The 27,884-nt window shown below is 43.3% G+C and overlaps 1 protein-coding gene across 1 annotated transcript in view; it reads left to right on the forward strand.

The window, feature by feature from the left end:
- Positions 1-27,067, forward strand: part of ATRN (attractin) — a 121,874-nt gene extending 94,807 nt beyond the window's left edge. The window contains exons 26-29 of the mRNA XM_088524978.1: positions 4,715-4,793; positions 14,176-14,283; positions 25,319-25,433; positions 26,193-27,067. Of these exons, the coding sequence (XP_088381104.1) occupies positions 4,715-4,793; positions 14,176-14,283; positions 25,319-25,433; positions 26,193-26,317 (427 nt within the window). The 3' untranslated portion in view covers positions 26,318-27,067. The remainder of the gene's footprint in view (positions 1-4,714; positions 4,794-14,175; positions 14,284-25,318; positions 25,434-26,192) is intronic.
- The last annotated feature ends 817 nt before the right edge of the window (positions 27,068-27,884 follow it).

Below are 27,884 nucleotides of genomic sequence, written 5' to 3' on the forward strand. Positions count from 1 at the left end.
TTTGGTATGAATTTCTAGTAATCACTGTAGTGCTCCCTGAAATTATTAAATGACATATATGTTAAGGCATATTAGCATTGAAGCTGCTGTATATTTTGGCATTTAAAACTGTCATTTTTTACTGGCAACTCTAATGTTGATAAACATTGTAGAAGAGTTTAATAATTGGGCCCTAATATGCCAGATGGATTTTCTTCTCTCCATGAGGATGCATCATACCAAAGTGCTGATGGAGTTTTCCATCCATTTAAAAATGCAGCTCTACTTGCTATGAGAATTTATGGATACCTGAAGTGGAAGGAATCCCCTTTCTTCTGCAAAAGAGAGCTTGTAGCTCAGTATAAAGGCAGAGGGGATGTTCACATTCTGATGTCCAGGGACTCCATTCCTGGAATATAAAGAGTGTTGTGGGCTGTATGTATTAATAAATGGCTTTTGCATTTGCTGAGGCCAACTGAGGAGAGATTACTTAACCACGGTGCTCATGATTTTTAGGCTTATGTGATGTAATGAATAGTTAAGAATTAATAAATTATAAAAGCGAGAGGAAAAAAAAAAAAAAAAAGCTAATGTAAATTGTGAATGACACTTAGAGTGCCTGAGCTTGGGAAGATGGAAATCAAATGGGTGATGATGATGGTTCAGGTGTGGTTACCAAAAGTGCTGGCCTTCACTCTTAGGTTTGCTCTTAGGTGACTTTTGCAGGACGTGCATACAGGCTACGCTGGGAGCAGAAGAACATTTTTCTGCCTTTCACCTTTCTTTTGAGGGGAAAGAAAAAGCAGCTAAAGCATTGAGGTAGGAGCAGGTGTAGAGATAGGACTTAAGTGATGGATTTCAGGGACAAAGGAGACTCTTAGTGGACACACAGTTTTGGAGCAGAAAGAAATAGGAGAAGACAAAACAGGTCCTGCAGCGAGGATTATTTTTAAAGCCATTTTGACATGGTTGTGTGTTCCTAGCAGGCAGAAGGGGGCATCTAGGCAGTGTCAGGGCACAGTGCACATCCAGCTAGGACTTTGCAGCCAGTAGGCTTTTGCTTTGAAACATTTTTGGACATGTCCGTCACTGTGAGGAGCTCTTTCCTTCCAGTGCTGCCACATTTATACGGCTGTTTCCTGCAAGGAGAGATGGATTAGAGCTGCTTTAAAATAGGTGACATGAGGAGAGGTCTTAAAACCTATTTCTGGATAGTTTAGGTTGAGTAAACCCAAGAGATGGATCTTGAGAACCCTGGGGCTCTCCCAGTGGATGGTGCATGGCAGCACGTTCAGCCGAAGCGGAACCATTTGATACCTCCCAAAGTGGTGCCAACGAGAGGTAGTGTAAGAGGGGAGATGTGTCTCCTTAGTGGCTCTGTAGCTTTCATGAGTATTTGCTGCCTCCTTGTGACAGCACGACATTGTATGATGCCGTTCCTCCAAAGCAGAACGCATCGAGTGTTTTAGAAGGGTTACTTATTGGCCTTTAATTGCTAATTCCTCTCTCTGGTTCCTCCAGAAAGTCTTGGCTGCAGTGTCAGAAGTGAGACAAGAAGCAGTGATGGACTGTGGTGCACAGAGATTTGTCAAACGTATATTTCCAAAAGGGAATTGAGTAAAAACTACATGTTTTGTAATGGTAACCTACAGCAAGATGAAGATCTCCTTCGCTGTACGTTTCCTTGCTCTCCATGCCCCCAAACTTAGCATGACCCATGAACATCAGTTGTCCAGAGAAAACCCTTCTTGGAGGAACAGATAGGATCAGAGGGTCCCTCGAATGGGTCTTCACAGTGTAGCGCAGCCAGGCTGGGGAAACATGTGGCTCTTTCCCTCTTCCATCTTGTTTCCAAGAATGAAGGGACAAAATTAACAAGCCACAGTAGTAGCTGTTCCTTGTGTTTTATCCTGACATGGAAGTTCCTGCCCAAGTTACATTGGGAGCGTAATTGTCCAGCAGTTAGCAAGCGTTTGCATCGGTTTGGCAGCCCATCTTGGGGACTCCTGCAGATACCTCGAATATTCTTGCTTTTGTGGTCAAATTAAATGCCAAGCCCAGGACACTTCTCTCCACAGTCTTGAAGAGTTAATTTTATCTTCATCCTTCATTTGTGGAGGGAGGTTAAGATCCCACTGAAAAACAAAATAGTGGCAAAAGACAACAGATGAGCTTGTGGTCTTAGCTGTGCTGGTTTTGCTTGGGTAGCTTTAGGATTTTTTTTTCTCTTCAGGCAGTACTGTCATATTTACGTATCCTAGATAAAGCTAACGTTGTGCCTTAGAAAGACCGACAGTTTCTCTGAGGTGGCATTTGTGCTCGTGGGGGTGTGGTGCAAGTGAAGATCCATCTAGTGAAAGTGTGACCATGGCCACAAGTGAAATACTCTTTACAGGGACAGGGATGGTCTACTCTTGCCCTTCACTGGATTTAACAGTAGGTTGCATCAGAAAAGATGGGACAAATGGTGAAATCCTAGATTTTCTGTAATGCATTTTCACTATTTTAGCCAAATGCTAATGAAAGATTTGTTGTATATGCAGAACTCATGGCAAGGCAGGGGGCAGATTGTTTTTACTACAAAACTCAGTGGTCATCTCACCAAAAAGAAATATATGGCCTTTGACTGAACTGTTGATAATCATAGAAAAATGCCCATGCTTTTGCAGTGAACTAATACCAGATTTTAATATTTAGACAAAATATGAGAGAAGTGACTTGGAACACACGTCTCATAAAATGAAAAAGACAGAACAAATCTCTTTGTGATCCTACTTGAATTTGCAAAGAAATAGGCATCACAGGAGTCTTCAAAAGCTGTGCAGGCATTTTAATGCTGAAGTCACAAGTGTCACATTTTATTTGCACCTGGACTAGGACAGTAAGGAATATTTCTGTACCCATCTATGTCAGAAAAAACATAATCACAGACTGCTGCTTAAGTGTTCAGTGGCTGACCCCATGCAGTTTTTATAATATATAGGCTGTGGGTAATGACATATAATCAGAAACAATTGCCTTGCAAGAGAAGATTTCTGAGAAGTGGTGTCAGCCTCTTCGGCTGCGTCTGCACTAGTGAATTAATTGCCGTAGGGCTGTTTTGGGATCCTCGTGAGCAGTCTGTGTCTGCACTGCTGAAGGCTCTCGGCATCAGAGGCAAAACAGCCGCGTGCAGAACTGCCCCTTGGAGGCTGCGCTACCCTGGGCTAACGCGTTTGCTGTTGTAGAGTAGGGCTGCCCTAGGGTAGATTTGCTCGAGGGACTCAATGAGCCCTTCCATACATCTTGTATAGATAGATATACATCTCGTATGGATGGCACGGCATTTATGACAAAAAGGGGACAACAATGGGATGGGAAACCTGCAGGCATCAGAAGTTGTGGTCTATAGGTCCTCTATGGTGGACCTCCCATGTCAGAAGAAGCCACTGTCAGAGTTTGCAGATGCTTGGGTGAGTGTGTCGTGGGGGAAGCCACGGAGTCATTTTGAGAACATGAGGAGGTTTAGTGATCCAAGAGGAACAACGTCTCAAGGGAGGACTGAGCTTGTTTTAGAGGCCAAGGAGCGGGTGCTGTTGTTCACCAACATAGCCGTTTTTTGTCATGGCTATGTCTCTCCATGGAACCCTGGAATAGCAACTGGGGAGAGGGATTAAATGTATATTTTTGCCTTTTAAAACATAGCATGGGATGCCACAGGTCGAGTTTTGTACTGTCTGTGCTGGAGGGAATGAAAGAGCCCTTGGAAGGAGAGAAGGAGGCACAGTGGCTGTCTGTTTAAAAGAAACCCCAATTCAAGCATACAAAGCACAGTGGTTGGCTTAAATAGAGCACTTTGGCAAGAATAGATGACTTATTTCTTAGCCTGCCTTTAAGTACTCTCTAAGTATACGCTAGAGCATGAGGAAGGAGGTTTGTAGATATTGGCTTCCACATCATCCATCAGCATCATGCTTCAGAGGAGAGACTTTCTGTGCAAAACCAAAACCTGTGGTCTTGGAAAAAACGTGAGGAGCAAAGGCTGTTCCTGGGTGGGGTTGGGGAAGACTTTCAGGCAGATCAGACCCACTGACTCAGCAGGACCCTAAGGAGAAACTGGGGAAAATGAGACTGGAAAGGTGCTCCATCAGGAGCAAGAGCGGTCGTTGTATCGTGCATCCGTAACTGCAGAGCTCTGATATGGGTATATATTTTCAGTACTGTTATATGTCTAGCTTTACTATACTGTTAGCTTTGTTATAGCCTCTAATAAATTCTCAACACTTGACAAGCCCCACCTGTCGAGTTCAATACGACCAACTCCATGACAGAGAAAGTCCCAGGCACCCCTCCAGTGGCACGTCACGCTTATCCTCTTGCTTTAAATGCAGCCAAAGAGGGTCAGTACTGCTGTATTCTGGGGTTCTTTTTTTTCCAATTTGATTACATCTTTCTACCTTACTGTTCTGATTTCCTAGTGAAATTTCTTAGCATAGCATGAGGAGGTCAAAGATTTAACTTTGGAACTACAGTTTTCTCCGAAAATAGATGTACATCTTTCCTCGCCAGGTGTCATGAGCACTGAACTGTGCAAAACATTTTGCGCGGCTGTATCATCGTTCATCAAAGTACCTCTAAGTATTATATGAACTCATAGTCTAGCTTTTCATTTACTAGAGTTTTCAGCTGCTGATACATTATGGACAAGGGCAGTAAAAGGTTTTTCTTTCTTTTTTTTTCTTTTTCTCCTCTACAGTTGTTTCCTGTCTTTGCTTCTGGTGGCAGCCGTGGTGTGGAAGATTAAGCAAAGTTGCTGGGCATCACGACGGAGAGAGGTTGAAATGACAAAACTGAATGCTATCTTTTAAATGACTTTTTTATAGTTCTCCTCTTTTATGTATTTATTCACATATGCATAGTATTAACCTTCAGTTAAGGATAAGCTTCACTAATCTATAAATGCTTCTGTTTAGGGATTTATAATAATGTACTTTTGATTACCATTTTGGTGACAAATGATGCTGCTTTAATATCCTCATGCTGCAGTTTCCATGAAGCGGGAAAAAATAGGGGTGAGGGTCCTGTGTTGCCAGGACTCTGATTCCAGATCATTTATTTAAACCACTGTAGATCAGGCGTTTCTTTTGATCTGTTTAGAAAGATGAAATTTCTGCGCTGAGGCTCTCAACTACATTAGCTACTGCTTTAATCTTTTGAAAAGCAACTATCCCTAATATAAATGAAGAGCTTATAGTAGTTGTTTGAGAGATTTCCCCCCCGCCTCTTTCAGGAGCATGGTAGCAAAGGAAAGGCAAGTGAAGACAACCAGGATTTGGAAAACTATAGGTGTATGTCTCAAAAAGGCTACTGTAGTGGCAAAGCTTTCCCCTTTTCAGCTAGCCATAAACTATACCAGCTCCTAACCTTGTGGGTTTTTTTCTTTATTTGATAGTTTATAGCATATAAAAATGTCTGTGATTCCTAAATGCAGGTGTCTGTGCCCCTCATCTGAGACCGAGTACCATCTGTGAAGGGCTTGTAGGCTGAGTTATGCCCATTCCCAATAGATATCCCGAAGTATTCAAAGTCATGTGACTGTCTGAGGTTTTCCATGTTCTCGGAAGCTAAATAGATTTTGGGCTAGAATTAGCATTGTTTTTTGTTTTGTTTTGTTTTTTACTTCTCCCCAGCATACTTCCCTGTTGGCTCCCAGGATAAAAAGCTTTCTCTAAAAGCATATAAAGAATCTAGGTGGAAATAAATATCATATCTGGATCTCAGTGAAAAATACTTGAGCAGCAGCTTAAATGAAAAATATCTCTGAATGAAGTTACTCTGAGTCTGATGCATGTTTGAGAAAATTAATTGGAATTACAGGGTCAGTTGGTGTTAGCATGTTTTAATCTTTTAAACTCGATTCACAGGTGTAGCTAATTGACAGACAGTTCATCATAACAGTCTCTTCCTGGGAGATTACTGTCTTTCGTCAATATTTGCCTTACACCTTCATTGCATCAGGAAAAGCCTTCATAATGATGTTAGTTTTCTTTTTTTCTAAGCTCTTACTCTTTAAGTGGTATCAAAGTGCTCATGTGAACGCAGAACATTCATTTCTAGCGAATCATCTGTAAATTGTATGTACAGTGATTATGTGCAGTTCATATGTGGAAAATGCACAGGGAATACATTAATGGAATGAGGAATTTTATTCCTCATGTAGTCTTATTGTATGAAAAATTACTAGGACTTTATATCAGCATAAAACACTGTAAATCTGTCTCGTAGTTCATAGGTCTGTGCTACTCCATCCTTCTTTAGAAATGGTTATAAAAGATGAGGAAACTTTCAAGTCTTTGCCATGCCGTTTATTAGACATTTTGCATTAACGGAGACCATCTCCAGAGATAAAAGACTATCCTCAAAGTCTTTGACTTTTTGGTAGCATTTAAGATGTTTTTATAGCTTTCAAAGTGATGGAGAGTTCTTTTGTTTGTTTTCAATGCAGGCTCTCAATAAATCCTATTAAGACTTCCTTCAAGCATTAGTAGCTAAAATAATGATTAACAGCTATTTTCTACACTGCAGGTTTTCAAGTATCCACATGATTTGACCTCTGCTGTTTTAAGGATGGTTTCGAAGCATGTTACTCTTAATTTTTTCCTTTCTTCCATGCTTTGGAGATGACTGCTCTTTGTTTTTATCCACTACCCTTGCAAGAGCCTTGGATTGCAGATCTAGTCATCAGAATTATCCAAGCCATATGGGTTTGGAGAGTATGTTGGGAGAACTGGTACCGCTGTGCTTAGCCTGTTGGGTTAGTGGAATGGGATAGAGAAAATGGAGTAGCAACCTCCTTTGGTGGAAACGAAATTAATTTGTACTACTCCTTAGTGAGAAGTCATTGATCTGCAAATTGAGAATCTATCGCTAGATCTCATAAGACATGTGACAATTAAATTTCTGCCTGCCCTGCTGGCTCCTGACAGTTAAAAGATCTTCCTAACATTCTTTTTCTTTCTAGAGCTAATTCCCTTTGACCAGCTGCCTGTGCACATCAGTGCTGATCATCCTCAGCTTTCTGGCCAAAAGGTGTCTTTTGGGTGTGCAAATGCACAGTTCCAGCAAAAATGAGCACTGAGCAAAAGTGCGGGCCTTGCAGAGTGCAAGACTCGACCTGAAGTAAAACTGGGAGCAATTTGTGTCATATCGGGCAGGGAGGAGATGGGATAGTAAATTGTGTATTTATTCTCTCTCCAGTGAGCACCATGTTTAAATATCTGTAGACATCTTAAAGAGGAAAATGGAGATAAAAAGGCAGCTTTTATAAGAGGCTTAGGACAAAGTGAGTGACATTAGGAAATAGAAATAGGAAATCTTTCCATCTTGTCTCCGGAAAATGACATGTTAAGACGCATCAAGGTGGTAAATAGAGAATCACACACAAAATACGAGACTGGCATTATAAATTTAGTATACCCATCTGCTGTTTTGAATTTTTTGTCCTCTTATTCCATTTTAGCGTCCAAATTTGAGTCTATTCGCCCTCAGCTGGCTTCCTACTCCTTGACTTCTGCCAAGAAATAGCTCCTGTGGGTGTGGAGAGTGATTTGGCTGGCCACACGTGTGAGGGTGAGCTGAGTTGCCCTCCATGTCCCATTTGCTGTGCTGGGAACACCAACATGAAGCACAAATAGAGGTGTCTAAACTTAGGTCTGTAGAACAGAACCTAACTTTTAACATCAATAAAATTGCCTACATTTTGCCTCCATTCTTGCCCAGAATTTCCAGACTCGCAGAGTCATCAAGATTGGAAGGGACCTTTGGAACTGATCTAGTGCAGCCCAGGACTGAACCCCTTCTACTCTGTCTACTCTGCCCAAACTTATGCAGGATGGGGTTTGTGTATTGATTTACTACAGGGATTATCCACCAGCTCCTTGACTAAACATCATCTTCCTTCACAAGTTTACTGAGAATGTAGCAGCACTTGTGTCTACACTGGCTTTTTTGGCTTTAATATCTCTTTGCAGTTTAGCTTTGCCAGCCCCCATCTGTCCATGAACACCAAATGCCATTTAGGCAAGTGGCTCTCTGTATTCACTATTAGGGCAAAGGATTTCCAAGGGAATTTATATTATATGTTATTTATTGCCCTGCCTCACTTTTCTTCCCCTTCCAGGTCTCACCTGTTAGTATTTCGTTCATCTCATGCCTTGTCTTTAAGACTCTGATTTAGGCTATTCTTTGTTAAATAAAAGGATTCAGAATTGGAATGTCTTAAAACTGTAACTGTAAATCAGAATCTTCATCACAGCATGAAAATCTCTGGCAGTGTTTTGGAAGGATGATATTGGCCCTGTGTTAGAACATGAAAGGTCAGGCTACAAATCTGTCCCCTTCATTAGCCTGTGTCTGACAGTGGACAGACACAGCTGCTCAGAGGGGAATATGAGAAACCAGATAAGCTAGTGCAGAACTTCTCTGCTATGTTCCTCAAGCTCCCAGCAGGCAGTACGTTGTGTGTTTCTGGGTTATTTTGCAATAGTATTCAGAATCTGTCAGTTAAAGGGGGGGAAAAATAGCTTACAATTGGTGTAGTTTGTAGATAAAACACCAACAGGAAGAGTGAGAATTGTCACAAGTAGATGATGTCTACAGAGGGCTAGAGTAGGAGGTCAGCACACTCAACTGCTCAGCCAAGTGCTGTATGTTAACTTCCAGTTCCTGGATATGTAAGTGAAGTAATATACAAGAGCATAGCATTACGTGTTGGGTGTAATGTAGTGGGATGACTATAGGAAACTGTGTCCGCCCCAGTCTCTGTAGTGTTCTAGATGTTGCAGGTGGTTCAGGAAAATGCAAGATCAATTTGTGGTTCAAGAGATAAGGGACAGGTTAAAGCATCACAAATTATTCAATTCATCCTAAGGAAAACACACTGAGAGTTAATAATGTGAATGACTGTGGATAAAGAATCAGAGAAGACTTCTGACAGTGTAGAAATCTTGTAAATAATCTGCCAAAGACATAGCCCCCAGTATCTGCAGGGACTGAGGATAAAAGACATAAGGAAATATTCATCTTTTTCTGTTTTTTAATGGCAAGTTTAACAGTGGCAATGATTTGTTTTAAAAAGATGGATTTCAAATTGGAATTTGAATGGATCCTTTTGGAAGGATCTTTCTTATGTTAATTCAAGTGATCTGTAGAAATCACATGGTGAGATCCTGTGGCTTATACTGTACAGGAGGTCAGATCCAATAGCTGTAGCTTTTTCTACTCTCCTGTTTTAAAACCCATGAATGGAACCAACTTGTAGTGGCCTGTAGGCTTCTTCCAAAGTACAGACACTTGAGTGCTCTCTGCAATGATCCCTTTGACTTTGGTCACCAACTCAAGGAAATCACAGCAGAAATAAGAGATGCCTCAAAGAGAGAAAACAGCCGAAAAATTAAAGCTGACAGGAGATTCCAGCTTGGGGGAAGCGATGGTCCATTTTTGCTTGAACACGCTCTGGTCATTCCGTGCCTAATTGAGCTCCCTTCTGCTTGAACGTGCGGATGCTCCGGCCGCTGTTCCTGGCTGTGCTACGTTTCCGTTGCGTACCACAAATCAGGGTGGCAATCCCGTACGCAGCTTGGGCACCCAGCCGAGCACCGTGCTCCCTCCGGGGTGTTTCCTCCCAAAGTGGAAGGGCAGAACCACCACAGAGAATGAAGAAAGAAGCTGGAGCTATTTTTATTATATCCCACAGAGAATCCAAGTCCAATGTTTGCGGCGGTGTTGGGATAGACCAGCAGTACGAGAGGTCACCCTTAACTGTGTGCATTAGAGCTGCTGCAGTTTCAGACTCCTGGGTCTTTCTCTGCGTCACCAGGAATCAGGGGTGCAGGTGTCTAATTTAGCTCTTTGGAAAAATCAGCGAGAACGAGCGTTGTATAATTACACCAAAAGAGCTCCAGTCAATCACAGGTGATTTTTGCTATTGTGCAACTAGCTCCTGCTGATAGATTTTCCAGTCTGTATGGACAATGGACATGGACTGTACACTTTTTCCCCTTTTTTATTTTCCTTTCTTTTCACAAATGATATCTAGGATCGTTATTAAAGGTCAGCTCTCTGTGCCCTTCCACTGGGCATGATTATGATAAGTAACTTACTTATCTTAATCAGCCCTGGATTAAATATGTTCTGTCATTTCAGCATGAGGCGAGTTCCCAGCAGCTTTGCTTTCTGATTTGTTGTAGTTTTGAAGTGTGGAAATGCCTGTTGAGAAGCATTTGAACATTAATTCCCTCCTCCTCTCTCTTTTTTTTTTTTTTTTTTTTCCCAGCATAGCCTGCAAAGTCAGTTACAAAACTAATTAGCTGCCATTAATATGTGCACTGCTCTAGGGGCTTAAAAACTTAATTTTCAGTGATGATGGAAGTGTCAGGAAAATTGTTTGTTTGTTGACTTACATGAGAGTTAATATAATTGTGGCTAAATGCTTTAATTCACTTATTTCTGGGACAGGATGGCTCATCCTTGTGGAGTATTTGTATCTTAGATGTTTGTGAGGGGCTTGGGGTGCCTCTTTTTTATTCTGTAGGCAACTCCATTGATTTCTTCTCCTTCCCCTAAGGCAGCTGCGTAACTAAAACATAAAACCGAGTTTTTTTTTCCATCGGGTTAGATGTTATTTCATATTAATAACCAGGTGCTGCCAGACCATGGGTTAGTGCTGCCTTCGTAGCAATGCAGCCTGGCATCGAGGTGCCCCGGTACCGTTGCAGCCGTGGGGATGTCAGCCGTGGTTTTGGAGGGAAGGCAGGGCTGTCCGTCCCCTTGACCGCAGTCGGAGCACCTCAGTTCCGGAGCTAATAAACCTCACTGCCGGAATCTTATTATCCCTTGTTGACGCATCCTTGGCGTAGGCAGGGAGACCTTTTGGCACCAAAGGAGATTGTGTGCTTGATGTAGCGCGCTGAGTCTTCAAGGGGATGTCTATGGGGAATGACTCACTTGAGCACTCCACTGACCTGCCCGCGTGAAGAAAATTGGTCTGGAAGAAGGAGACGACGCTGTTGTTTCAGTGTCACCCTCAGTTTAGCCCTGGCTGGCGAGGGAGGCCACCAGGTGCCTGAATCCATGCTGGAGATGGGCATCTCCAGCAGCTGTGCGTGGGAGAGCTGCATGCAGAAAGCACCATATAGTCTGTTCTCTCCTCAAACCTTTTCTTTTATACATGTTAAATAAAGAGAAAAACTGATATGTATTCTCTTTCCTTTTTTCCTCTCTCTGAGATCTTGGAGCTGTTCTTTTCTCCCCCTGTTGAGGCTAATCTCCGCATCTGGAAGGTCTTTGAGTTTTGGCCCATTGCACCAAATGCAGCCACAGAAAGTCGGTTCAGGGGGAGATTCACCTCCCCTGGCCTGGGCGAATGGTCTGAGGCTTTCCTGGTGGTGTCTGGGTGGTGTTTCATACCATGGCATTAATATGTCCTATCCCCTGGGAATAGCTTGCTTCCTGCCTTCTGAGATCCTATTTGCTTCTCTTTTACTCTACATTAAAATGAAAGCTTATAAATAAAATACATCGGCATCCTTCCATAACTGAAGACACTGTATCCCAATCCCAAAAGGTGCTGGATTCTTGTGCTTATAAAACAGGCTCTGGAGGGGCACTGGTCGAGATTGATGGTAGCTGGGGAGTTGCACACAAAACACTGACTAGTTTATTACTGCGAACAAAAAGGTCAAGGTCTTCATGTCAGAAAACACGCCGTGGCTAATATTAATCAATTAACCCAGTAACCCGAATGGCTGTTTTTCTTTTGCATGAGAGCCAGCACCGGGGCAAGAAAAGTGACTGATTTCGCTAAATTCCCGCGCTTGCTGCTGTGGCATCAGCAGCACAGAATTCCTCCCAGCTTACCCGTCACCCCACGCATTTGAATTTAGAGAAACGCTGCTTTTCTGCAGTGTTTGCTCCCGGATCTGCACCTGCAGTCCCTGGGCGCTGTGAGATGAGCAACCTCCGTCATCTTCCCTCCTCTTTGCTTTTCTTTTTTCTCGCCTCTCCGCCATGTACTGTCTGCATTATTTATTGTCAGGTACCGTCAGCGTCTGGTTGCAGCAAAACCTCCGGGCTTTGTTTCCACACTTCTCCGCCTGCGATTGCCCTGACTTGTAATTCTCGAAAGGAGTTTTTCTCCCGGTATTGGCAGCAGAAGGGGAAGAAAACTCCATGCAAATGCAAGTTGTGCAAGTTCTCATTTTAAGACTGTACTTACCGCAACACGAAATGCCCAGGGGTGCATTTCAGTACACACTGCTTGGATATTTTATTGTAAGACTGTCAAACATTAGGCCTTTAAGATCCTTTTTAGAGAGATTAACACTATTCTAGGATTTCCTATTAAGTGTGTGAAGCTTTTTCGGGTTTGTTTTGGGTTTTTTTTTTCTGACAGTAACGTCTTGGTCAGCATTGCTTTACCCCACACTGGTGTCATAGCACTCGGCACTTCAGGCTTTTATTTTTTGAAGCTCTTCTTGACTCAAGAAGGTGTCACGTTGCCGAATTGCACGTTTTCTTTCGTAAACCAAACTTGCTCCGAAGAGCTAATAGCTTCTAGTTTGCAAGTCTTGTGGACATCTTCATCAGGACAGCTTGTTCTTTGATTTTATAGCCATTAAACAAAGCGCTTTATGATAGCTGAAGGGGACAATTGCGGGAACAACAACCCGGCAATCTGTTTCACGCTTGCTTTAGTTTGCAATCTGCTGGAGTGCTTTAAAAACGCTAAAGCTCCTTGAGTTCTTTTGCCCAAGTGTTGAGGTCCACACGAGTTTGCTTGCAAATGCTTACTACAGCTCCGTTTGTGTGAATTTACTGGGGTTGGGCTTTTTTTTTTTCTTTTATTTTTTTTTCTTTTTTCACTCTGTGACAGTGTCTACAATCTGCTGTGAAATACGTTTTTTTTTTTTTTTTCTTTTTCTTTTTCAGTCTTTCAGAGATTAAGCAAAACTGGATCTTTCAGCAAAGCCAGTGGAATTTTATATGTTCTTGCCTGAGACTCCTAGAAGCTGTCGATGCACCCAGGCTGGGTTATATCGGTGCTGACATGCATCCCTGCCACCTGGCCTGAACTTCAGGGTTAGAGAGAAGATGTCTTCATTTTCTGCACACACACACACACACACACACACACACACAAAAAAAAAGAGCAAAAGGTGACCTAGCAGAGAGAAGAACGCAGAAGGCTCATGAATTGCAGAAAATGGTGATATACTTAGTTTTGCTCAAAGCAGAGCACTCTGGATTGTGGCTTCTTCCTTCTCATGTTCTGTTAGTCTTCCCTAGATTCTTCCCACTGGCATTTTGTGGTGTTTAGTACCTTTTTGATGCTATAAATAGTCAGATTGGGTATTTTGGTAATTCTAAGCCCTATCTTAAAAGAAGAGGGGTAATAAGTACATAGGGTATTTGGCAATGTGTCATTCTAGCTTAAAAAAGAAAAGAGCATAACTAGCAGTGCCACATTTAAGTAGTAATAGTAAGTGGGTAATGTGGGTAATGCTACGTGCTCTACAGCATGTGAACTGAAGGATCTAATCAATGTTCTGCACTTGAGGGAAGCAGCAAATGCTGTTTTGTGCGGGGATTTTTTTTTTTTTAAACGGATATACAAGGAGATATGTCTCTTCCCCTATTAAATAGAGGCCAAGAGTTGTATCCCACCCGTTGCTTCTGGGAATTAGGGTTAGGGTTTCTGCATCCAGCGTCAGGTTGTCCGGCCCACATTTAGCAGTAGGAATTAGCCATGGGAACCCAAGAGCAGCGTGGCCTCTGCTAAATGGAAATGCTCTTTCCAGCATGGCCAGGTAGGAGGGGAGGGTCCTCGTGTTTGAAAACTTGTGAATTCGTCTCATGCCACACAGAGATGGTGACCAGCAACTGGGTTAACCCAACTTGGATTACTGCTTCATGGAAACTTCAGCAGATGTGGTTTATTCGACAGCTGAATTGGGCTAATGACTCACAACTTGTTACACTGTCATGGTGGGGCTGTCTACAATGACCTTTTTTGTACCTTTTAGCCTGTTAAAACCCCAGAAGGTTATTTTTCCCTATTCATTGCTTACCTTTGTATTGACTACAACCTCTCTGATACGTATTTCTTCCTCCTTGTGCCAGAGTAACATGGTGATAATATTTTTCTGTTTATTGCATTAGCAACTGCTGCGTGAGATGCAACAGATGGCAAGTCGCCCCTTTGCCTCCATCAACGTTGCCTTAGAAACAGATGAGGAACCGCCTGATCTCATTGGAGGAAGCGTGAAGGTGAGAACTGCTGCTGTCGGACGGGCCTCGCCCCAGTTAGTCAACAATTCTCATTTTTAAATCCTGCTTAATGCAGCAATATAAAGTCCACTATTTGAATGCAGCAATATAAAGTCCACTATTTGTCATGTGCCTGTAAGAAAGTGTAGGTCCAGGAGAGCCATCAAGTCTTGTTTCCCCTTAATTTTATCCCTTCTGCTATGCCTTTACATCTTTGGGGTTTGGATAAAAGTTATATTGTTTGTAGAGTAAGACATTTTTTTTCCACTTGCCTTGTTAGTTTTTATGCCTTGCAATAGAGAAGAATGCAGTTTTACACAGCAGTTTTACGTTGCATTTGGCAACAAATGGCTACAGGGGCTGCAAATAGAAAACCATTTTTCTTCACTCTCTCAAAGTAGAGAGGAATATAATTGTATGTCTTTGTGTGTGTCCTGTGACAGTATCAACATATTTCTCTACATGAATATGTGTGTTCCAGTGTGTCTTGTGATAAACAAATAGCGTGGAGAAATGGTTACTTTACACCAACCTGATGTGTCCTTGGACATAGCATGTAGTAGGTTTAGGAAAATTATGTTTAAAAGGAAAATAGTAAATAAAAAGATGCTTTTTCGTGTGATGCTTTCACTAGTAGACTTGTATGCTAAAAGAAAAAGTTAAGAACCTGAGACCCTTTTGGCCTAAGGTGAATGGTTCCTGTGGTTTCCCCTGTAGGAGTGCTCCATAGATTAATCATCGTTACATCTTTCTCTGAAGTCAGGATAGTCTGTCCCTTTTTTGCACATATGAACCCTGGTGCTTGGAAAGAAAGCAAAATTTGCAAAGGCATCCATTAATTGGGGTTAATTGAGTGAGCTGATGTGTCCTAGGGGCCTCTCCCCTAGGACATTCTGGGTGATGGCAGCCCTTGATTTCCATTTGAACCCAGCGCATTCCCTTTTCCTGAGATTTATTTATAATTTCTGTATTTTCTTTTGGCCGTGATAGATATTGAGGATCATTAGCTGCTAATGGCTCACCAAGACCTCATTTGAAGTGTGTGCTTGTAAAACTGGGCTATGATCCAGCAAATGGGCATGAGCTTCCTGGATACTTGTGGATGTTGCCACCAGCATGGAGGCATCTTTGGGAGGCTTCCGTTTGGGACCAATGTCTGTTGGGTGGATTACTTGTTAACAAGAGCCTTTAAAGCTGTCAGTTCAACAATTAAAGCATTTTAAGGGTTATGCAGCAGCAACATACTCTGACGATATAAACGCTGGTGGAACGGTGTGATGGATGGGCCTGACTTCATCGGGGTGCCATCAGGATATTTATAAAGATTTTGCTTGTTTTCACCTTTTGACCTGTTTAATATATGAACCACACACTTAATTACAATGTTCTTCTTGATTTGGTTAGTCTAAGGAAAAAAAAAAAAAAAAGACAGGCAGAGTTTTCTGTAGGGCTGTCCTTAAAACAACAAAGAAAAGGTAATGTTGAAGGAATAGGGTTGCAGCCACTATGAAAAGAAAATCCTTGTAGAACTCAAAACATGGTTTAAAAAGTCCAGGGTGGTATGAATTATTAAAATTCTTCTGTAACTTTTTGCAGACTTCAGAGTCTGACCTAAATTGACATTAATGTGGTGGGAAGGAGGGAGAGGAAGAGTTTGTCTCAGTACCTGCCACTTAAATGGAAAAGCTAAGTGTCAATTAGTTGAAAGTTATATGAAACTGCCTGACCTGCGGGAACTTCCCCTTTTCCCTGTTTTCATTTCTTAATTAATTTTTTAGAAATAAGCTAACCGAGAGCCCCTCTCCTGTAGGATCAGACCCAAACAAAGCTGCCCCGAACTTTCTGATCTCTGACAATTTGGTCTACAAAACTAGAGTGAAGATTTCAACTTTGGATCTCTTAGTCCCTGACTGGGGTGTTATTTTCCTTCTTGTTCATCTTGCATCTCCTTTTTTTCTTTTGAGCTTTGTTGTGCGCTTTCTGCTCTCTATCTCTCTACTTTTTGTTTGCTTCTCAGTTTCCTCTTTGATTAGAGGAATGTTGAACTCACGTTTGAAGTGTTCCTGTAGATAGAGGTGCAGAGAGGATTTCATCTTTCTCGTGCTTTCAGCTGAATTTCCTTGCTTCCCTGCGCCCGCTGTCATTGTCCCCATCTCTCTTGCCTGACCTGAAGCTAGTCAAGGACTGATGGAGGAGCCGTTTTTAAGTATAATGAGGGAGATAGTGGACAGATGTCCTTCTTTTTCAGATCCAGAAATTGCTGCCAACTGCTAATTACCCTCTCGGCTGACATGTCAGCGAAGCAGTTCGCACAAATGTTTCTTAAGCCACTTTTTGCAGAAATAGTGCAGTCTAATTCAGACAAAAAGTGTTTACAGTCCCTTGAAGCCCATTAGGGAGGTGGGCTGCTGGGCCAGCAGGTGAGGTACCTGCTGATAGACCTGGATGCAGAACAAGGAGGATTCTCCATGACAAGGAGAGTAGCTAAAATTTCAGATTTTTTCTTTTTCCTTAATTGTGTCTTGCAGAATTTGGATAGGGAAAGAAAGTATTAAAAAATAAAATAAATCTGGAGTCTTTCAGTCAAGTTGGGTCAGCCTGGAGAAGAGAGCAAGTGAAGGACACCTGTGGCTTCTGAGGAACTTGGGGAATGACCCTTCTGAGATGATGCGGGAAAGTGGGTTGGGCTGAATCAGAGATGGGATCTGAATTTTCTTTTTCCTTTTACATCTGTTCTGTTTCATCTATTTATCTCTCTCTTAATGGCTAGCCAAGGAGAGAGTGAAATGTCGGTAAGCTCTTGGACCGCAAGCCGGTAGCTCTGCCATTCCTTGTGTCAATAATTTGAAAGCTTTCATTTTTATACAAGAAATTCAGACTTGTGTTATCATAAATGCATTGATGTTTTTCTTTCCCTTTGTGAATCAAAGCCTTTGGTTAATAACAAATGTATTTGAGGGTTACAAAGGAGAAATGGAAAATGGGATGCCTTGTCTGCGAGAGATTAATTCCCTTTTCCATTGTGCATAGCCAGTTGGCAGCCGTGTCAAGCCAGTTCCATCCTAAGCTAATGTTTTCCAGCTGGACAGTATTAGAACTGTGTTTTCAATTAGTATTTTTCCTGGGGTACTTAGAAGTAATAGAAAATGATTTACCTGAAGGGAAACTATTCATATTAGTCTGCAGCTAGGCAACACATAACTAGCTGCTTTGGCTGATTTCCCATTCAGCAAATACTTGGTGGATCACAAATCTGCTACTAAATTTGCTTAGTTATTACAAAATCCATTGGCTTTTCTCTGCAGCATCTTTGTGCGTTTTGTCCTGCACATTGCAGTTTTTTCAAAGAAAATTTAACCTCTTTATGCATGTGGGACTTGTGCAAGTGTCCAAATCTGAATTATTTCACCATGGACTCTTTTGGATCTTGTCATCTAATTGATGTCAAGTCCTCCACAGTGCTTTCTTTTGGGAAAACTATTTTTTTTCTGATTTTTTTTTGGGGGGGAAAAATGATTTTGGCATTGATTTATGGGTATTGTAAAGTTTGTAACAGACAAAACTAATGCTTTCAGATTCCTGGGAAAAACCTACATGCAGAAGTACTTGGCTTGAGCAAACACCTACAGGATCAACAACAAAGTAGTTGCATTATAAAAATTTATCCTTAAGTCAGACAAAATTGTCTTGGAAGCCTTCAGAGGATTTGAAAAATACCCTCATAAACCAGAGGATTTGCCTCGCAGGGCAGATCTGTTGAGTTTTTAGGGGTCCATTGTGGAGCAGTCAGTGCTAAGCAATGATTAACTTTGCACCATGATGGACAAGTTTTCCACGTTTGTAGCTGTCCAAATGAAGCAGGAGACATATTTGGTCAGGAGAGTCGTTCAGAAGCTCATTCAAAATCTTCCCTACCTTCTTCTGGATGTGCATTGAAATCTGCTAGTTTTGATTTCACTGTTAAGTTGTTAATAGGGTGTTGGGCCACCAGTTTGGCTGATTCTTTGAGTAGCAGGAAAATTAACAGAAGAGCATCTTACCTAGACAACTGGTGTGTTTTGTTATAGAGTGAATGCTCTCAAGAGGTCTCAAGGCCTACAGCTCCCTTCTGTGCAGCAGGAGGCTGCACCAGTGAGGATATGGGATCCCACGGATGTCTGCGCTCCATCTACTTGGGTTTGGCCTTTGAATAGAGCCCTTGTAAAATTCCTGTTAGGTCTCAGTGCAGTTGCATCCACCAGCAATGAGAAGAAGAGTGAGTAGTTGGAGGTCCTGTGCCAAAGCAAGGTAGATTTGGGGAGGCTGTAGGTACACCACTGACATGAGGGATCATAGGAAGAAGAGCATCATCCCACTCCATTGCCTCCACGCTGTGATTTCATCTCCGTTTTTGCCTGTAGTTCTGACCAATACCCTGCTGAACGCTTTTAAGCAATGAGAGAAGGTCAGTGAAGAGCAACTAAGGACCAAGGAACTGGTAGTTTCAAGGGCTCTGTTAATTTTTTCTGGTTATCCTGCTTGGCAACTCTTCTGTCCCCTTCAGATGTTGTTGACCAATTACTACTCCATCAGATGAGCCAATAGACCCACTTCTGTAGCCCTCTACAATCCCAATCCACTTTACTTGAAAGCTCATGTTGATGTAGGCATACCCATCACTAAACATAAGCTGAACGATGATAATATGGTGTGACACTTCTTCCAGATAGGTCAAACGCAGCTTTCAGGCCAGAAAAGTGGGTTTTATTTTGTCCGAGCTGTCTAATGCAGGCTGTTTAAAGCTGTTATGGTTTGCCTCCTGAAATGCAATTTAATTTCCAGTAAATTATTTCTGGATTTTCTAGCACCCTCTAACAAAGTTCTAGGAACTTTTATTTGCGTTAATCCTGAGATGTTCAGAGCAATGTCTGTTTTTTTCCCCCTTTGGAAAAAAATCGCATCTGCTTGTCAATGAAGCCCATTGCAGGCGAGCGGATGTCAGGATGGCCACAGTGGAGGAACGTCCTCCCCCGTCACTCTTACATTTGGGGTTAATTCTGCTGGTCCTAATCCATAGCAAAGGGCATGATGCAAAAACACCAGATGAAACCCTCACCTAACGCATGATTTGCATTTAACCCACACTGCGGGTTTTTGCCTTCCTCCCACAAAACTAGGTGCTTTGGGAAGACTTTGGCCACTTCCACATGCATAGGAAATATGTGGAAAGAGCCTATCTGGAGATCACTTGAGGGGCTTGTTAAGCCACTTTATGTTTGGGGAGTATTTGGCTGGTAATTGGCTAGAGATTTAACTACTCGTAGATTTGAAGACTCAAGTTTTCCGCAGAATGGGCTGTGATTTTGGCTGATAAGGAGCAATTTGCTGCAGGGAGAGGAAGCGGCGCAAAGCTCCCCAGCAGAGCGGGCCATGTTTAAGCTCTTTTTTCCCCTGGGCGCAAATTGATGTCTTTCTGATTGAAATACTCATAATTCCAGGAGATTCTCAAAAATATTTTAGGGCACCTATTTGCATTCCTTGATGCTGAGTCGTCACTGTGTGTGTCTAGTGAGGCAGTCTTCATCTGACTGCCCTACTGCCTCCTTCACTTGCACGTTTGGCACCAGCTAAATGATTGAGAAGACCAGCCAAAAGCATCTGCCTTTTCGCCTGTCCAAAATCAAAATAAATTCCTACCCTTTGCCTCATCTATTTTGTCCAGGGTTGTCAATGGGTACATGGCCTTGTCCATCCTTTTTCTGTGGGGCTCCAGCTGGGATTTGGAAAACCCAACGCCTTATTGGGTTGATTTGTGCACGCGCTCTCTGTCATGGGTCTGGTCTTTGCACCTGGAGACTCTCAGAAATCACCCAAGGGATCAAATATGATTTTTATTAAGTCCTTGGTGCACAACAAGCTGGCATCATGGCCACACAGCGGCTGATTTGTTCCCAGCCCTATGTCAGTCCCAGGCTAGATAGCCCAGACAATGTAAATATAAATTTTTAATCTAGGCTCTTTTGCTGCAAATTATCGCAGGATGCTCATTCATCTCTATCTTGGATGACACACTTACTGCCCTGGCAATACAATTTTTAAAACTTAATACTCTCTTTTTTTAATAGAAAATTGCTTGTAACTTATTTTATAAATGTTCAGTCAGCTGTTAATGGCACAAATTAAAAAACTTGCAAGTGGCATTTTGCCCTTTTTCTGCACAGTTAAGTCATTTGAAAAAGTGGAATCAAATAATGAAGTTAAACAGTTTCAAATAATATGCTTCCTCTCCCCATCCTCCACCCCCTCCATAATATTTTTGCTATATTTTAATTTCTTGGCTGGAAATTGAAAACCATGTAAGAGTAATTTGATCAAACCACAGAACTGTTTTCTTGTTGGGGGGAAGTGTGTATACTATTTTTTTATATATGTTTTGAAAAGCAGTATAGTCGTGCAAAGCATTGTAGAGCCTAAGTAAAATTGATGTTGTGGGATTGGTTTTTTAATTGCACAGAATATTTATCGTTCTAGGTATTAGTTCTGTGTGGCATATTGTTAACCTTTAGAGACGAATATAAACTGCATAAATAGGAATAATTAGGTGAAATAAAAGGGAAGCATTTAGGCTGCGCATCACCCGACGCAACTTGATTGTCAAGTGCATTGGGCTGCAAAATTGTCTCCCAAGGGAGCTGATGGATCCCGCCACACCTGCGTCGCCTAGAAATAGCCCCAAGTACTGGGAAATGCGCTATTTTTGTAGGAAATACTACTGCTGGGAGGCGGACTAATTGGATGACCTGATAGGTCTCTTGCTGCTTTTAACTTCTCTAATTATTTGAGCTTTCCACATATTAAGTACATATCAAAACTCATAAACAACCCAAATTGCCTGGCTTTTGTAGGGTTGTTTTTGGCCAATAAAGACGTTTATGGAGATTTGCTGGACTTTTCCCTGCCTCCGAGAAGAGCGGGTTGTGGCAGCAGTTAATAAAACACTAACTTTAATGTTTTCATCCCAAAAGAGGGTGTTCACGGCTTCCGAGCAGTGCCTAACGCAGGGCTCGTGGTCGTGCTGATGGTGCATGCTGCTCGCTGCAAGGCTATATTTAAATAAATGTGTGCAACTGCCTGAGAGCTTTTTGCTGGGATGTTTTTTGGTCCTTGCCTGGCGTTCGCTCTGCTCTGGCTCCTCGGGTTGTTTTTCAGCGCTGTTCCCGTTGACGGCCGCTCTGCTGCCGCGGATGAGCAGGCAAGTCCATTGCAGGAGAGAGGCTGAGGTTTTCCAGCTGTGCAAAACTCATTCCAGCCAGTTTGCACCGTTTCTTTTAAGGACAAATAGTAGTTTAGGGCAAAGGGCCTGGCTGATAGACAGGTGTCTGCAGTGGTCTAGGGCTGCCCTCCATCCTGCTGGAGACCAGATGGGAGCTGCAAATCCCCTGGTTCCTCCACGCTCATTTTTGTGGACAAAATAAGCTTATTTTGCTTGTCGAGGGCATGGCTCCTTTCTCACGGGCTTTTCTGATCCCGTGCACAGGAGCTGGGCTCCTTTTGTCCCTTTAGCTGCCATGTGTGGTCCAGCAGCTGGGCTCCGTCTGTCCCCGCTCCCCGCGTGGGATTCAGGTATTTAGAGGCCAGGCAAAGCAGCGGTCGTGTGCCAAGCGGCTGAGGGAGGCACCTGATTTGCATAGATTTGAATAATGTGTACTTTATTGTGCCATTAAGCCTTCAATAAAAGGGAATTGCTTATGCAATTCAGCTGCGGGTTTATCAAAACACTCCACATGCAGGTCCCTGGCAGCGGCTGGTTTTAACCCTCTGATGAAAGGTGCTGCAAACTTTGGAGATCTGTGTAATTTCTTTTTTAAGTGGGCAATTAGAAGCCAGCTGCCAGGCTGAAGCACAAGCAGTGATATTTGCTAGCAAGAAGGCCTGGGCTCGAGACCTCTCTGGCCCTAATCGTGGAAAAGCAGCTCGGGTCTGCAAGGAGAGCGTGCCAAAGACCTGCCAGGGTGGGGAAGGAAAGGAGACGCGACCTCTTCTCGGGTGTCCCCATAAAACAAAACCATTCTGAAGCCAAAGTTAGACATTTTGATGTGTGTATGGTGATAGCACCTGCGTCGGTCATGCCAAGACCTGTGTTGGGCCCATGTCAAGGCCAACTTGCAGGTTTTACCCAGCGCAGGTGAGATGCGGTCAGGATGTCCTTTAAGTTGCTCTTTGAAGCATCCAGGTGTTTGTCTCCATGTCCAGACTGTCCCTGGGCTCCAGTGCCAGCTTGTGATTTAGCTCAGTGAATTGCAGTTGTCTTTGGGCACTAGAGCACTTTCCCCTGCTCCTTCTAGATGTAAGGTCAGGATTAACCAAAACAAGATGATCTTGTCCTTAGTGTGGGCCTCCCAAATGAACCTGCAACCGCCTGACAGATTTTGGATCAGTAAAGCAAATACACCTCCTTTGGTTTCTTAATAGAAACAAAGGCCTCCATGCAATAACATTATTTTTATATATATATTTTAACAAAAGCTCAGCCCTTCTGAACAGATTGAAGAAGGGAGGAATTGCAGAGCTACATCCTCTGCTCATCCGTGGAACAACTGCTTGGGGGGGAAAAATCACTGCAGTGTGAGGATCATGTTCATCCCTGTGAACTAGCATTGAGCTGCAGGTAGCTGCATGTGGCCGGGTCACTGCTGCCCCTCATTTAGGGACAGCGCTGCCTGCCTGGTTATATGAGATACTCCTTCAGCATCAGTGACACAGCGAGGAGTTCCTCATGGGCTCAGGTGTGATCAAGAGAGTAGAGAGGAGGAAAAGATGTGACCTTGAGTAATGAAATAAAAATAAAAACCCCTCAGAAAATGAAAGATCATGCCCATAGGGGCCAATAACGAGTGTTTCTGCTATAGGCTGAGGGTTCATTAGTTGCAAAGTGCAGAGGAGAAAGGATCCTGCTTGGGGCTGAGAGATGAGCTAAATTACTTTCCAAGTCTCTTCCAGCTTGGTAACCATAAACTGTATAACATGCTTTATTTTTTCTTACCTTTTTAGTACATGCAGGGGAATAAGGACAGTTCTCGATGCCATTGCAGAGGTCGTGGCCAGGCTTGAGCTGCTGCAGCATCTCTGCTCACCCGCCATCCAGAGCAGGGAGGGATCGCTGGGAGACCTGGACAGAGGAGCCTTTGTGCAGAGAAGAAATTAAGAGCTTTGCTCATGTGGACAAGCCCAGCAAAGGCCGAAATGTCGAGTAGGGAATAGCCCAGGGAGAGGATGAAAGCAGAGAACAGCAGGAGCTGGCTGAATAAATTGAGGTGGAAAGGAAAGTAGGTTAGGAGAAAGTTCCTGGTTCTCGGAGCAGCGCGGGTCGAGGCCAGCGAGTCTCGGAAAGGTCTCGTGGAGGTGACACGGGCAGAAACGCAAGCGCTTTGGAAAGGGAGCATCTTTGTGTGCGGTCACCTGCGCTGGCAAAGGGCTGGGACCAGTGGCTGTCGCAGAGCGGCAGAGGCATTTTCATTAAACCAGGAGGAGTTAAAAGAGAATACATTAAAGTGAGATTATAGGAGATAATCTCACCCTGACTCATCCTCCATGCTGTTTTCTCCCCTGATACGCCACCGTCTTATTCCCTCGGTGTTTGCTCCCTTTTGTCCCTGCTGCGGATGAGAGGAAGGGCTTGTGTCCATGCCAAATCCTGGTTTTATTAGAGGGCAGTAAGCAAGATAGCTGGCTGGCTCTGAATGGAAATAGGCTTTGTAAAGCTCAGCACATCCTCCCAGCCTGCAGGGGATTTTTGTGGTTGCTTCCCCATTACCCCCAGTACTTGAGCCACCGCCTGGGCTATGGCACAAGGACATGCTTGGTTGCTTCCCGGGAAAGGAACAACTTTGAGGTCGCTGCCTTTGCTGGGGGTGGAGAGGAGATGGAGAAAGCTGCAATCATAAACAAGGCAGGCTGCAGCTTTATGGTTATAGTCCGTAGAGTGTGGATTTATCTACCTTGCACAGCCTAACAAATCGCTGTTGCAATCATTATGGTAAATGTGAGATATGGAAATAGCTTTAAGTTTCATTTTACTCGCTGTCATCTCTTTATTTCTTTATTGAGCAGCAGTCATTTAATTGTGTTTGTTTGACTCCTGTTCCTCTTTTCCCTGTTTTGGATTACATTGAGTTCCCGTTCCGTGTACAGTAGCACAATTTGATGCCTAATGAAAAAGGAAATAATTACTTCATTAATACCAGAGTACAGTTTGTCCATAATCAACAAGAAATTAGAAAGCACTGAGTGTGTCGGATAAAGTAGTTTTTTCTCAGCTGTTTTGCTTATGTGAGAGAGAAGCCAGAATGTCTCTCCCTGCAGCAGAGAGATGGGATATCCCCCTCAAAATTATTGAGCAGGGAACGGGTTTCCATACCTTTCTTCTTCATTTCCATGCTGCGCTGTTGAGTTCTGGAAGGCCTCAAGCATGTTGCCTCTTTTTTATTTTATCTTGCAATTTACTGCAGGTCATTCAAATAAGATGTTTGCTATAAGGAATGCATTGGGGCAGGGGGGTCATTGTGTTGGGCACTGAAGATCAGCCGGGCCTGATCTCCTGGAGGGCAAGGTGCCTGGCTGCCCCATGTATCTTTATAGTTGTCAACACACGTCATCTGAAATGGAGTATAAAAACTGAAATGGAAATCAGGCTGTCCCATCGCAGTGGTCAGACCTACCAATACCTGTGAGACACTGCATTTGGAGGTAGAAACTCAATCACTCTATTTAGATCAAGCTGCATTTCTGCGTTTTGGGGGAAACGTGAGCCGTGTTCGGCTAGAGATATTTTGTTAAGCAAAAAAATTTTTTTTTTCTTTTTTAATGATGGCTTGGGTTTGCTTGTTGATAACGTTTGTTTTAGCTGTGCTAGCTGCGTGCTGGGCGCTCGCCAAGCGCAGGAACGTGCTTCGTGCCCGGGAGCTTGTGCAATCAGAAGATGATGAAGACGGAGAGGAGGGGAGGGGGTCGCACGTTGTCTCACGCTCGTCCCTCTCTTTTCCTTCCCTCGCTGCAGACGGTACCAAAGCCCATCGCGCTGGAGCCCTGCTTTGGCAACAAAGCTGCCGTGCTGTCCGTGTTCGTGCGGCTGCCCCGGGGACTGGGGGGAATCCCACCGCCCGGACAGTCAGGTGAGGAGCGAGGCCTCGCTTGGCTCCCTGCTGATTTCTGTGCTCCTCCTTCCACCTCAGAGAGTGGCGTCTGGAATGCGGTTTGTTACGACTGGGACCTGATATGGACAAGAGTTCTCAAGGGACATGCATAAAAGTAACTTGTCTCCCACCATATTCCTGGCTCCATGCATGGAGAGAGATCCAGTTGTTTCAAAGCACCCGTGCCCTGTTCTTAGTAGCTCCAGACAGTTGTTTTCTGTCTCTGGCCTAAGATCTCCCCTGTTCCCATCTCCTTCTCACCGAACCTCTCTTGTAGAGAGACATCAATTCCTGGGCAGTTTCTGGTGTCACTGGAGCAGGAGGTCCTAAAAGAGCATTCGTTGAGTTTGAGACCGGGTGCTTTGCTTGTGCTGAATCACATCCCATATGGCCATGGTGGTTTGCCTGTGGATGCACCAGGAGGAGATATGGATGTCTGGAAAGCACAGTGAAACCTCCATGCACAGGTGCCTGTGGGATTTATTCTAGCACATCTACTGGTGCAGATAAAGACTCCTCGCTTTAAGATCAGGAGTTTCATGTCCCTTCATTCTTCTAGCTTTTATTTCCAGCATTTTTTTTTTACTGTGCTTGCTTTCAGCAGAACACACAGTATTTAGAAGCTTCTAGAGCTTAACCTCTAAACCAAAATGCTTTTCTTGTTTGCTTGGTTTATAAGAGCGACTCATTTGGTGACTTGGTGTTTGCTTCCATGACCATTTCTTTTTGTTGCTCCAGGTCTTGCAGTGGCCAGTGCACTGGTGGACATTTCACAACAGATGCCAATTGCCTACAAAGAGAAATCGGGTGCAATACGAAATCGGAAACAGCAGCCCCCTGCACAGCCAGGAACCTGTATTTGATGCATGGACATCAGAAACTGTGTAGTGTTTTAAACAAAATGGAACCGTAACGCCGAGGAGGAGGAAGTTTTTCAAGTTGTGTCACAAGTGACTAGAAGCACTCGGAGAAACACAACTTCCTTGAACCCAACCTTTTCTCTCATCTACGTGATAGTTGGCTTTGACGACTGCTCCACTTAAGTTTTACTGACACGTGGCTTCAGATTGCTCCTTTGTTTTCTTCAAGTTTAAAGTGAAATAATTTTATTGCAGGCCCAGTAACATCCGATCACCTCATTTCATGGTCAGTGTAAATAGAACAGTAGTCCAATATGAATGACACTCAGGTTTATACATGGAAAGTGCTTTGTAGTTTCTGTATTTATCAAATTGTACAAAAAAAAAAAAAGATGCAGTGTTTACAGGTGTCAGCTCTCAGCACATAAACACTACTATTAATCTTCAAAACATCTTCATCCTTTGTTTTCATTTAACGTATATGTTTATTTTCAACATTATTTAAATGGATCTCTTTTCCGGATACATTTTTTCCGCAGGCATTATCCAGGACGTCAGGCGGGTAGAAGTTAGGGTGATGCTAAGGCGGATGTTGCGCGCTGCTCAGACCAAACGTAATTCCTGTAGAAGCTGAATGTTGCTTGTGAAGGACTCAGTGTTTACATAGTCTTAACCTACTTGGAGTACACCACCCACAAGTGCCTAGACTTGAACAGATCTAGGGAGTGAGGAGACTACTACACATTTCTTTTTTACGTAATTATGTTCATTTAAAAATACATGTATGTAGTCACCCAAGGCAGTCTGTGCTCTTTGTAATACATCACGTGCAATCAGGGGAAAATGACATTTTCCTGACCAGAGAAATACTCAGCCAGGTGGAAATATCTGGAGGGAAAATGGAACTGAGGTTCAGCATCTCGTAAGTAAACTCCTGGTTTCACCAGCCCTCTTAACAGAAGCAGTTTGTGTTCCAGGCCTGCTACATGATATTTCTTCCTAGTTTCTCTGCCTGCTCAACCTCTTTCCCTTGCCCTCGGGCCATTCTTCTGGACGAGACCGAGGCTGCACCAGGGCTCAGAGGTGCTGCTCTTCAGCAATAAAACTTCCTCCATCTCCTTGCAGGGTGTAGAGAGCAACACTCCAGGTACCAAATCATCTAAGCATCCAGAAAAAAAATATATATGTATATATATTTTTTCTTAAAGAAGGCAAGCAGAGCAGCTTCATTTGGCCACAAGTTTGGATTTTACATGAGGAATTCTGGATATTCCCACTTCTGGTTAGACTATGGTAGATGTTGAAGCAGGCGGCCTGGGAACAGTTGTGGTGCTGGGGCCAGTGCTGGGTTAAGGTGCCCGTCGAGGACTGCAATTGCTGCCTGGTCGCATTGGGACTTTCCCTGGGGGTCCTGACGCGTGGGTGTCTAACGAGGGCTCTTCGGCACGATTACATAGAAAAACAGCAGGTTGAGGGGCGCAAAGGGAAGGGCCGTTGACCTTAAGCCATGTAGCAGCTTTTTCCAAACCGAAGTAACTGCGTCTTTTTTTTGTGTGCATGTGTAGGTGAC

The sequence above is a fragment of the Tinamus guttatus genome, unplaced genomic scaffold (assembly GCF_059628265.1).
Source record: "Tinamus guttatus ecotype Peru unplaced genomic scaffold, ASM5962826v1 Tinamus_guttatus_pri_ptg000218l, whole genome shotgun sequence".
NCBI lineage: Eukaryota > Metazoa > Chordata > Aves > Tinamiformes > Tinamidae > Tinamus > Tinamus guttatus.